This window comes from Chiloscyllium plagiosum, unplaced genomic scaffold (assembly GCF_037043375.1).
Source record: "Chiloscyllium plagiosum isolate Xiang-an unplaced genomic scaffold, Cpla_swu_hap1 HiC_scaffold_9, whole genome shotgun sequence".
In the NCBI taxonomy this organism is placed as follows: Eukaryota; Metazoa; Chordata; class Chondrichthyes; order Orectolobiformes; family Hemiscylliidae; genus Chiloscyllium; species Chiloscyllium plagiosum.
Window position 1 is genome coordinate 19433299 of NW_028270147.1, and position 12834 is coordinate 19446132.

At 40.6% G+C, this 12834-nt stretch overlaps 1 protein-coding gene across 6 annotated transcripts in view; it reads right to left on the reverse strand.

Annotated features, from left to right (window-relative positions):
* znf644b (zinc finger protein 644b) overlaps window positions 1-12834 on the reverse strand; it is a 191424-nt gene that overhangs the window by 24430 nt on the left and 154160 nt on the right. For 3 of the 6 annotated variants that reach the window (XM_087990444.1, XM_087990441.1, XM_087990442.1), the window contains one exon: window positions 3043-3088. The exons of the other annotated variants lie outside the window; for them this stretch is intronic. In XM_087990444.1, coding sequence (XP_087846570.1) covers window positions 3043-3088 — 46 coding nt within the window. The remainder of the gene's footprint in view (window positions 1-3042; window positions 3089-12834) is intronic. 6 annotated transcript variants of the gene reach the window in all.

Here is a 12834-nt window from a genome sequence, read left to right on the forward strand (position 1 = left end):
TAAAACCTTCCGTGCTCCATATTCTACCCATCTGTTCTGGTGTTAGGGGTTCAAAGAAAGAACAGACGCTTCCCATTTAAAGCAAACTTCAATGGTACCCACTGAACAGCAGGATAGCAAACCCTCATAATATCACGAATGGACTCAAATTGCAGTTCTCATTATTAGAATTATTAGATTAAGATCCCTCTCTACAAGTTTATTAGAGACAGCACATCCAAATCCTTTATCTTCACATTCTTATGGGCTCATAAATCAATGCTTAAAAATAAAACATCAGATTAAATTTTGGAGGTCCAGCAAAATTCACAAAATTAACAAAAAAAATGTTCATCTATTCTTGTAGTGCAAGTCATTAAATGAACAAATTACGACACAGGACACTGTACAAAAAATAATTCCAAAGATAAGCATTGTACTTCAGCATGGAGTTTCTAATATAATTTTTTTTTAATCCTCAAGATGTAAAAGCTGTTGTTTTGTCACAATCCCATGAACATTGTAAATATTATATTGTGCAATTTTATCCTGTTTTTTTTTTAAATGCCAGTATTCCAAATTCCCTTTAATACTGCATAGTATTAAAGCTTCCTTGAAAGTTAGAAATGTAATAATACAAAAATTGTGCTTGCAAGCAAAACATGTACATAAAGAATCAGGCATTTTCTTTCATTATGACAAGAGATCAAAATGAAGTTATCCTTATTGACTTTCCTTTAGAAATCTCAAATGTCAGTATTTTTGCAAACTATCAGCACTTGCTATAACACCCATATTGCACTACATCTTGAGGTTACTGCAGAAAAAATGAGGTGATAATTGCATATTAACATAATTATTCTGTAATCCCTTTGAGCAAGCTTCCTGGGTCATTTAGTAACACAGATTAAGTACAACCTTTCTGTCATCAGTACTATGCTGCCCACTTTTTGTTCTCTAACCATCATTTATGACGGAATACTCTTGTATTTTAAATCAATATTGTTTATTGAGAGACCATTTTCTAGACTAACAAAAGATCTAAAATTTTTGCATTAGAACAATGAAATTCATGTACAAAATATAATCAAGACTAAAGACAATAAATGTAAATACATGAACTTTCAACAAGTCAATATAGCAGATAATTGGCAAATCATCAGAATTCAAATTTTAAATATATGTTTAAAAATATTCAGATTAAGCTGCACACTGCAATGTTCATTGAGTTGCGTTCATGACAAAACAACTTTTAGTTTGAGAATGAAAAAAGTTATTAGGAAGCTACATGATAATAAGGCACAAATGCTCATCTTATCCGGTGATCATTAAATCTATACTTGTTCTGAAAAATGCTCCAACCTCCTATTCTAATTCCCTGAAAAACACCAAGACATTGTGGAAACAAAGTACAATTAACTATCAGAAAAGTCTTTGTAACAATTTGATTTGGATTCTCATGTATGCATGGCTCAGACTGAAACTAAGGATTAATTCAGACATTGTGGTCCCTGAAGCTAGTATTTCTTTCTTCCTGCTTCTCTTTCCACCAGTCTTCACCAAAATAACAGCATGATATTTGTAAAGCATAAATTATCAAACTGACATGACTATGAACAGTACATTGCAGCTGGTGTCTCAAAGAGCCAATGAGGTGAAGAATGGGTCCCATCTATGCACAGCAAAAACAAACTGCCTCAAGCTGAACTAGATAATCAGGCAAATATGCTAAGTTGGAAGACTCTTCAATTAATTACAAGATGAGAAAAGATTAAACTGAATTCTTCTACTGCTGAAAAGGATAATTAAAGAAAACCATAATATAAGCAGCAATGAGGGAGGCAAACGAGGACAACAGGAAAACTAAAAGGAGTGAAGAAAGACTGGTAGTAAACATTAAGTGAAATAACAAGGGATTCTAAAAGAAATTTCCTGTGAAGTTTCTTCCTAAAACAGAAGTCAAAGCAGGCACAGACCTCTGCTCAGAACAAGATATCCTTGAAAGTGAAATAACGGCAAGTATCTCAGTTCAGATTTTTGTTTCAGAAAAAGGTGAAGGAAAAAGGGCAGGATCATCCATGGAGAGCACAGAAGAGCCACAGAACAAGCTTTCAATCGGAAAAAGGAATAGACAAACTTCTTTCAACTAAAATTCAGAAAGGCACATATTAGAGGCGGCATGGTGACACAGTGGTTAGCGCTGCTGCCTCACAGCACCAGAGACCCGGGTTCAATTCCCACCTCAGGCAAACTGTGTGGAGTTTGCACATTCTCTCAGTGTCTGTGTGGGTTTCCTCCGGGGGCTCCAGTTTCCTCCCACAGTCCAAAAAATGTGTAGGTTAGGTGAATTGGCCATTCTAAATTGCCCGTAGTGTTAGGTGAAGGGGTCTGGGTGGGTTGTGCGTCAGTATGGACTTGTTGGGCCGAAGGGCCTATTTCCACACTGTAATTCATCTAATCTAATCTAATCTAATCTAGAGGCAATATGCACCTGGAATACTGAAGGTTGAGAGCATCAACACTGGTAAGATAACACAACTCAAATGGACCATGAGAATCACAATGTCCAGTTAAACTACACCCACTGCTTCTGATGTCAATTCTGTACTGCCTGCTCCTTGCCACAATTATAGTATGCAAGTACATCTAATTTCATAATTGTTTGGGTACATTTCTCAGTAGGGAGTCTAACGTTGAAAAAGAAAAGCTAGCTTGTACCACTTAAACCTAGACTGCATTTCTTAAAGGTGTGGTACTTATGGTTGGAGCAGGAGATAGGAGTCAATCTTTAACTGACTCTGATCTGGAACTGACACATCATGAAAATATGCCATGTAGGTAGTTGCAATAGCCTAGTGGCATTATTGCTGGACCACTAATCCAGAGACCCACGTAAAGTTCTGGGGATAGGGGTTCAAATCTCGCCACAGCAAATGGTGAAATTCAAATTCAATAAATATTTGGAATTAAAAGTCTAATAATGACTATGAAAACACAGTCAATTGTTCGAAAAATCCATCTAGTTCAGTAACATCCTTTAGGGAAGGAAACTGCCATTCTTACCTGATCTGGTCGACATATGACTCCAGACTGACATGTGTTTGACCCACTGGGTAATTAGGGATAGGCAATAAATGCCAGAAACAATGAAGAGACAGTGTTAGGTAGATCTTTGAACTACAATATGCCAGTACTGGCGTCAAATAAGAATTATGTGCTAACTAACATCATGATTTGCACACTCTGAACACTTGAGATGGACATTAAGTACAAATTTACTAATAGCACACAAATATGGCATCTGACATGATTTACAATCGAATAAACATTTGCCATTTAGGACCTCGGATGTTGCTCATTATATCCAAATAATGCCACAATGGATTACAATTTTGCAGTTCAAAGTTTTTGTCTGGCCCTGACCAGCAGTGTTCCACAGAGATCGGTGTTGGGTCTACTATTGTTTGTCATTTATATAAACAACTTGGATGAGGATATAGGAAGATGGTTAGTAAGTTTTCGGATGACACAGAGATTGGGGAAATGAAGAAGGTTATTTAACAGCATAACAGAATCTTGATCAACTAGGCAGATGGGAGTTTGGATTAGTGGTGATGGAAGAGCACAGCAGTTCAGGCAGCATCCAAGGAGCTTCGAAATCGACATTTCGGGCAAAAGCCCTTCATCAGGAATGATCTAGATAAATGAGAGGTGTTGCATTTTGATAAGATGAACAAAGGCAGGATTTAACAGTTAATGGTAGGGCCTTGGAAAGTGATGTCGAACAGAGAGACTGAGGGGTTCAGGTGCATTGTCCTTGAAAGTGGCGTCACAGGTAGACAGGGTAGTGAAGGTGGCCTTTGGCATGATTTTGGTCAAAGCACTGAATATAGGGGTTGTGATATCATGTTGCAGCTCTCCAGGATGCTGGTGAAGAGCATAATTCTGCTCACCCTGCTCTAGGAAAGATATTATTAAACTGGAAGGAGTGCAGAAAAGATTTACAAAGATGTTACCAGGACTGCAGGGTATGAGTTTGAAGGCGAAAGTGAAGACTGCAGATGCGGGAGATTAGAGTGGTGCTGGAAAAGCATAGCAGGTCAGGCAACTCGACGTTTCAGGCAGGAGCCCTTCATCAGGTATGAGTTATAAGGTTAGGACTCTTAACCTGGGAATGTAGGAGGCAGAGGGATGACCTTATCGAGGTTTATAAAATCATGAGGGGCATAGATAAAGTGAATAGCAAAGGTCCTATGCGTGGAAAATTCTTTATGCAAAGGGTGGTGGGTGCCTGGAACCCATTGCTTGCAGAGGTGGTAGAGGCTGGCATGATAGCATCATTTAAGATGTATCTAGACAGATACATGAATGGGCAGGGAGCAGAACGATACAGATCCTTAGAAAATAGGCGGCAGGTTTAGTTAGGAGATCTGGATTTTACAAGCTTGGAAGGCCAAGGGGTCTGTTTCTGTGCTGTAATTTCTTTTGTTCTTTGTCTTTTCCATAGGTCAGGGTGGTTCAAAACTAGAGGGAATAGCTTTAAGGCGAGAGGAGAAAGATTTAAAAGGGATTTGAAGGGCAACGTTTTCACAGAGGGTGGTTCGTATGTGGAATGAACTGCCAAAGGAAGTGGTAGATACAGGTAGTTATAACATTTAAAAAACATTTGGACAGGCACATGGATAGGAAAGGTTTGGATGGATGTGGGCCAAAAACAGACAAATGGGACTAGTTTAGTATGGGAAACCTGTTGGCATGGACAAGTCAGACCAAAGGGTCTGCTTCTGTGCTGTATCACTCGGAGGTCACAAACGAGGAACTTACAAGACTGTTCATTTTACTCAAACCTCTAACTAAACCTCCAAGGTAAGATCTTCTGTATTTACAGAACTGTGTAATATCCATGGTCAATGCACAGCATCTTAATGCAGTAGTTTAGCTCTAAGAGGTCTCAAGGGATCACATGAAATTCAGGGAGAGCTAGCCATTTGGATACAAAATTGGCTGGAAGGTAGGTGACAGAGGGTGGCAGTGGAATGTTGCTTTTCAGACTGGAGGACTGACCAGCGGAGTGCCATAAAGATTGATGTTGGGTCCTCTGCTTTTTGTCATTTATATAAATTATTTGGATAAGAATGTAAGAGGTATGGTTAATACGTTTGCAGGTGACACCAAAATTGGTGGTGCTATGGACTGTGAACAAAGTTATCTCAGAATACAGAGAAATCTTAATTAGATGGGCTGATGGAGCGAGGAGTGGCAGATGGGAGTTTAATTTAAATAAAGGGGTGGGGTACTACATTTTGGAAAGGCAAATCAGGGCAGGACTTATACACTTAATGGTCAGGTTCTGGGGAGCGTTGCTGATCAAACAGATCTTGGGGTACATGTTCGTAGTTTCTTCAAAAGTAATGAAGGCAGCATTTGGTATGCTTGTCTTTATTGGTCAGTGATTTGAGTATAGAGGTTGTGATATTATGTTGTGGCTCTAGAGGACATTGGTTAGGTCACTTTTGAAATATTGCATTCAATTCTGCTCTCCTCGCTATTGAAAAGTTGTTGTTGAACTTGAAAGGATTCAGAAAAGATTTACAAGGATGTTACCTGGACTTTTGGTGGTTGGGGGGGGGTTGAGTTATAGGGAGAGGCTGAATAGCTGGGGTGTTTTTCCCTGGAGTGTCAGAGGCTGAGGGGTGCTTTTATAAACCTTATAAAATCACAAAGGGCATGAAGTCTTTTTCCCAGGTAGGCAAATCCAAAACTAGAGGGCATCCAAAACTACAAATAGGAAGAGTTGAAAGGGATATGGGCCAAATGCTGGCAAATGGGACTAGGTTAATTTTGGATACCTGGTCAACATGGACGAGTTGGACCAAAGTTTCTATGACTCCAAGTGTCTCCAGTAAGGGTCAAATTAATCATTTTTCAAGTGCTCTTTTAGATTCCCTCAAGGGCTACTTTTCAATTTATGGGGACTATTCTTTAGTTTTCGGTTATCTTAAAACTTCAAGGTGACACTATGAATAAGGATAATTTAGTACCTTGTGGGAAGGTACTAAATTGGGGGCAGGATGAATTAAGTCAGCATTAGGCAGAAGCTAGGAAGTGTTAATTGGGGGAAGCTGTTATCGGGCAAGTTGTTTACAAACTTATCGATCAAAGTTCGGAATGTCATGTTCCAGTAAAAAAGGAAGGACAAAGATGGCATGGTGAGGGACTCTTGGATAATAAGGGTGGTCATGAATTTAGTTAAAGAAAAAAGCATTCGTAAAGTTTAGAAAGCTAAAGTTGGACAGGGTCCCGGAGGAATATAAAGAAAGCAATAAAGAACTCAAGCAGGGAATTAGGAGAGCAAGAAGGGCCCATGAAATGACCTTTATAACCCGGGTTCAGATCCCGCCTCTGGCAACTATCTGTGTGGAGTTTGCACATTCTCCCAGTGTCTGCGCGGGTTTCCTCTGGGTTCTCCGGTTTCCTCCCACGGTCTAAAGATGTGCAGGTTAGGTGAATTGGCCGTGCTAAATTGCCCATAGTGTTAGGTGAAGGGGTAAATGTAGGGGAATGGGTCTGGGTAGGTTGCTCTTCGGAGGGTCGGTGTGGACTTGTTGGGCCGAAGGGCCTGTTTCCACACTAAGTAATCTCATCTAATCTAAAAAAAAAGGGTTAAAGAGAAACCTAAGGTGCTCTGTACATACATTAAAAACATGATGATAAAGTAGGGAGGAGGTAGGATCACTCATGAATAAAGGAGGGAACTTGTGCTTGGAGGCAGAGGAGTAAGCAAGATCCTAAAACGAGTACTTTGCACTGGTATTCATTCAGGTGAAAGATTATTGTTTTTTTAATTAACATCTGCTGGTTTTTAAAGGCTTCCCAATCCTCTAGCTTCCCACTAATCTCCACACTGAATGGTTTTCTCTTGGGTTTATGCTGTCCATGACTTCTCTGGTCAGCCATGGCTGCCTCATTCTCTCCTTACGATGTTCTTTCTTCCTTGGGATGAATTTCTGCTCTGCCTTCAAAATTATCCCCAGAAACACCTGCTATTGCTGCTCCACCATCTTCCTTGCTGGCTCCCCTTCTAATCAACTCTCACCAGGTCCTCACTCAGGTTTTTGTAGTTACCTTTATTCTGTTGTAATACCGTTACATCTGATTTCAGCTTCTCCCCCTCAAACTGCAGGGTGAATTCTGGTCACTGTCCCCTAGGGATTCCTTTACCTTCAGTGCCCTAATGACGTCTACCTCATTACTCATCGCCAAATTCAGAATTGCCTGCTCCCTACTAGGCTCTACCACAAGCTGCTCCAAAAAAATCTTGTGGGCATTTCACAATTTTTGTTTTCTTTGAGACCTGCTACCAATCTGATTTTCTTAGTCAATCTGCATATTGAAGCCCTCCCATGATTATTGTAATAGTGCCTTTCTGACCTGCCATTTCTATGTCCTGATTTATTTTCTTCTCTACATTCTCACTACTGCTCGGAGGCCTGTACATAACTCCCATCAGGGTCTTTTTTCCTTTGCTGCTCCTCAAGTCTTACCCACATAGATTCTACACCTTCCAACTCTGTCACTTCTTACTACGGATTTAATTTAATTTCTTACTAACAAGGCAACCCTTCCCCGCGCCTGTCCTTTCGATAGGACGTGTATCTTTGGTTATTTAGTTCTCAACTCTGATTCCTTTGCAGCCACGTCTTGTTGATACCTACAGCATCATACCACCCCCATTCGTATGAATGCAAGACAGAAACTTCCTGTCTCCTTTTAGAAATTTTTAAATGTCATATAATTATAATGACGAGCTCACTGTATGCTATATAGCCACTGATTCTGGCACTGAGTGGGTGAAGCACAGGCACAGGCCTGAGCTCCATCTCTGTTCAAATAGTCCATTCCTCAAATCCCTGTTCTGATATTGCCATGTTTTAAGATCCACCTGTTTAGCCAAGTTTTTGGTTGCTGTGCATCTCATATTCTTTTACCTTGATTTACATGTTTGTCTGATCACATTGTGGAAAGCACCTTTGGATGCTCTTCATTAAATTTGTAAGTGATTCTGTTATAGGGTTGTTATTGGTGGGGAGGGTAATAATATTGCACTGTTAAATCACAATTTTATGTTCAGCAACTGTAATAAAGCAGTTTTCCCAATTCAGATCTACACCATGTGAATGAACATATAAAACTGGAGTAGAAGTAGACCATTTGGCCCTCCATGCCAATTGCACCATTCAATAAGGTCATGACTAATCTATTTGTCTTTCAAATTCTGCATTCCCATCTACTCCAAGTTACTCTTGATTCCCTGCTTAACAAGGATCTAACCACCTCTACCTTAAAAATATTCAGTGACCATCCTTATACTGCCTTCTGAGACAGTGTTTTAAAGGTCTCTCAACCCTCTGAAGGGGAAAAAAAGTCTGATCTTCTCTACCCTGAAGGTGATGTCCAACTTTAAAATGATGAGCAAGACTGAAGAAAAGTGAGTTTGCGTTGTGCTGTAATGAGAAGAATTCTGGCTCTCACTTTCTGCTGACTCTTCTAATGAGTAAAGTAGTTGGAAGTTGGAATTTAATTGAAGCTGTCATAATTACTAAAGAACTTGAAGGGAAACCATAAAAGATTGATTAAAGTGGTTGGTGATTTGCTACAGGTCGTTCTACTGTAACGTGCATTTCGTTAACGCTAATTTGTTATAATGTAATTGATGAATTGCAGACGCTGTTTCTATAGCGCAAACTTTTAAAACATGTATTGGTTATAACACGATTTTGGCCCCATTAGTTTAAATGGTGCTGCTTTATGCAATTTTCTTATAACATGGGATTGCACAAGAACAGAAGTATGCGTTCTAGCAGAACTGACTGTACTGAGATGTACAGCTGCAGTTTTTTTTTAAGCAAAAACAGAAATTGCTGGAAGATCTCTGCAGATCTGGCAGCAGCGCTGGAGACAAAGCAGAGTTAACGTTTCGGGTTGAATGATCCTTCTTCAGAAGTGTGGTCTTGAGTTCTGAAGAAGGGTTCCTGGACCCAAAGTGTTAACTCTGCCTTCTCTCCACAGATGCTGATGGGAAGGTCTTATGAGGAAAGGCTTAGGGACTTGGGTCTGTTCTCACTGGAGATAGGGCAGCTAAGAGGGGATTTAATAGATGATCAGAGGATTAGAAAGGGTGGACAGTGAGTGACTTTTTCCTCGGATGACGACGTCAGCTTGTACAAAGGGACATAGCTGCAAACTGAGGGGTGATAGATGTAAGACAGCTGTCAGAGGCAGGTTCTTTACTCAGTGGTAAGGGCGTGGAATGCCCTTCCTACCAATGTAGTTAACTCAGTCACATTAGGGGCATTTAACCAGTCTTTGGATAAGTATATGGATGATGATGGGATAGTGTAGGGGGATGGACTTAGATTAGTTCACAGGTCAGCGCAACATCGAGGACCAAAGGACCTTTTCTGCACTGTATTGTTCTATTTTCTATATGGAGGACAGTGGGATTTGTATGGCGCATGCTGATATGCTATGGCATTTTGAGATCAAGAAAGTAATAAGCTTGGGTCTCTTGAAGAGCAGTAAGGTGGATAAGTCACCAGGGCCTGATAGTATCTACCCCAAATTATTGAGAGGGGCAAGAAAGGAGATTGCTGGAACCTCGACCAATTTCTTTGTATCCACACTAGCCACTGGAGACGTCTCAGAGGACTGGCAAGTAGCTAATGTTGTTCCTCTGTTCAAGAGGAGAAATTGGGAATATCCAGGAAACTATAGAGCGGTAAGTCTCACATCAGCGGTTGGGAAGCTGTTGAAGATAATTCTTCAGCAGAGGATTTACGCACATTTGACTTTGTGTGGGGTAGGTCAAAACTAACTTGACTGAGTAACTTTCTCACCTCCTTGAAAAAGTTCAATAAGGGTACAGCAGTGGATATTGTCCACATGGATTTTAGTAAGGCTTTTGACAACGTCCCTCATGGTAGACTCATCCAGAAGATTAAGATGCATGGGATCCATAGTGACTTGGTTGTGTGGATTCAATATTGGGTAGCCCAATGAAGGCAGAGAGCAGTGGTGCAAGGGTGTTTTTCAGGCTGAATGCCCATGACGAATGGTGCTCTGCAGGGATTCATACTGGGATCTCTGTTGTTTGCGATAATGGCTAAGATGAAAATGCAGATGGATGGGTTAGTAAGCTTGCCGACGACACAAAGATCAGTGGAGTTGTGGATAGCGTAGAAGGTTATCAAAGATTACAGCGTGATAGTGATCAGTTGCAGATATGGATGGAGAAATGACAGATGGCGTTTAATCTGGGCAAGTGTCAGGTGCTGTACTTTGGGAGATCAAATGTTAAGGAAAAGTATACACTTAATGGCAAGATCCTGAACAACACTGATATATAGAGGGATCTTGGGGTTCAAGTCCATTGCTCTCACGCAAGTAGATTGAATGGTAAAGGTGGTGTATGGCCTTTATTGGTCGATGTGTTGAGTACAAGAGTCAGGATGTCATATAGCATTTTTATAATGCTTTAATTAGGCTGCACTTAGGGTACTGTGTTCAATTCTGATTGCCACATTTACAGCAAGTATGTGGAGGCTTTGGAGAGACTACAGAAGAGGTTTACTAGGATGCTGCTTGGATTAGAGGATATGAGCTATAAGGATAGGCTTGAAAAACTCAGGTTATTTTCTCTGGAGCTGCACAGGCTGAGGGGAAACTTGATAGAAGTCTATAAAATGTGATGCATAGATAGGGTTGATGGTCAGAATCATTTTCCCCAGAGTTGAAATCTCTAAAACTAGGGAGGACATTCAAAGGAGATGCAAGAGGCAAGTTTTTTTTCTGAAATATAGAGTGTGGGTCTGCTGCCAGAGGTGGTGGTGGAGGCAGATATGATAAGTGTGTTTTAGACACTTTTAGATACAGACATGAATATGCAAAGAATGAAGGGATATGGACCAAGTCCAGGAAGAAGGGATTAGTTGAATTTGGCATTATGTTCAGCACAATATCGTGAGCTAGTAGGGCCCATTCCTGTGCTGCACAGTTCTATGTTCTAAATGGAAAGAAAAAGAGGAAGAATACTACTGGAAAAGGTTCAACTCTTTTCTGTACAGTTATTTTTGTTTCAATAGTGTTAAACTTGAAATATTGGTCAAAGGAGTTGGGGTTTCAGATGGAAAAATGATTTTCTTTAAAAAAAAAGTGTTGGAAATCATAAACACAAGTATGCTTTAAGTGAAAACAAGCAATGTTACCTGTTGCCCACACGTTCTCTCTTACGCAAGGGGCTGATTTCTCCCCCAGTCACCCCTCTCCTTCACTATCTCTCTTCGTTCCCCATTGGTCTCTCCTCCCTCCTCCTCACATTTCTTCTTCTCACTTTTACTATGTATCTAAAGCCACTTGACTTGCAGTAGATTGACTTCCATCATGACCTCCCTCTTTCCTCCAGATCAATGGCAATGCCAAGATTGAAATTTTCTCCCTTTTATAATGAAAGAGGAAGGTTGTTCAAACTAGGAGAAGGGTTAGGAAGGGAACAGCTCATTTATGAATATTTTGTTTGAAAAGACAAGCCTCCGCAGCAGTCATTAGAAACAGCCCTTCCTCCAATTCCCTGATGGGAGATCTGATGGAGGTATATAAAAGGGGATTGAAAAGGTGGACATATAGATGCTCTCCTTGTAGGACAGTCTCAAACAAGAGGGCAAAGATATATAGAATGAAGAGGCAGGTTCAAAACTGAGAAATTATTTCTTTCAGAGGGTTGTGAATCAGTAGAACTCATTGCCCCAGAGTGCAGTGGAGGCAGAATCAACCAACCAACCAACAGATTCAAGAAACAAAAATGTTTCTGATGAAAAACTGGATAAAGGGCTATGGGGAGCAGACAGGTAAGTGGAGTTGAGACCAGGATAAGATCAATCATGATCACGTTAAATGGTGGAACAGGCCCAAACAGTTGAATTGCCTACTCCCGCTCTAAGTAATTTATTTTTGCTTCCAATTCATCTGTCTATCCCATATTGTTGCTCCAGCTCTTCCAAACACAGCTTCCCTCCCATGTGCTCCTGCTGCCTCTCCAGAGACAGAATCCACAATTGAAGGTGTTCCTTGGTGGGAGGGAGGGACATCAGATTAAAAGCTGAAGTATATGCCTGGAAGAGACAGAATGCAAGATTGCAGTTGCAGCTCCTCAGATTCAGTCTCTTCCATTCTCATAGTTTCTCCAGCCAGCCAATCAAGGTGGTGGTGAATAAAGGAGAGCTGTTTAATTGTTGTTGGATTCTTGGTTACCTACTAGGTTTTCCTGCTATCAAAAAAACATCCACACTGGCAACTGTTCATCCCAAACCATACAGAAGATACGATATGTCGACCATCTGACCTATCAAGTCTGCTGTGTCGGTGTTATAAGCATAGTTAAAGTAATATTGCGCAAGGTGAGGGATATGATATTAAGGAGTTAATTTACTCTCTGACCTGCAAGAAAGTTGAATGCCCCATGGGTAGGGTGGTGTGTCTTTGTCTTGTAGGTGGAAGGTGGCAGGTTTACATGCCCATTTCCTTGCCATTTAGGGATGATTTACATTTTCATCCAGAAATCAATAAGAACGTTACAGTTGCAATTTGACGACTCCCCTACAGTTACAAAAACAATTTGCCACAGATTTGACCATTAAGGGATGATGTGCATTACATTGTTTCTGGAGGTGGGGTGGTCACTGCATTGTATCGAGTGGCATGTGACTGAGGGGATGGCTGGGGATAGTCTTGTGGGCATTACTAACTGTGACGTAAAGATTTTTGTATAAAGGAAAGACTGTTTCCTTTGACCAGAGAGCT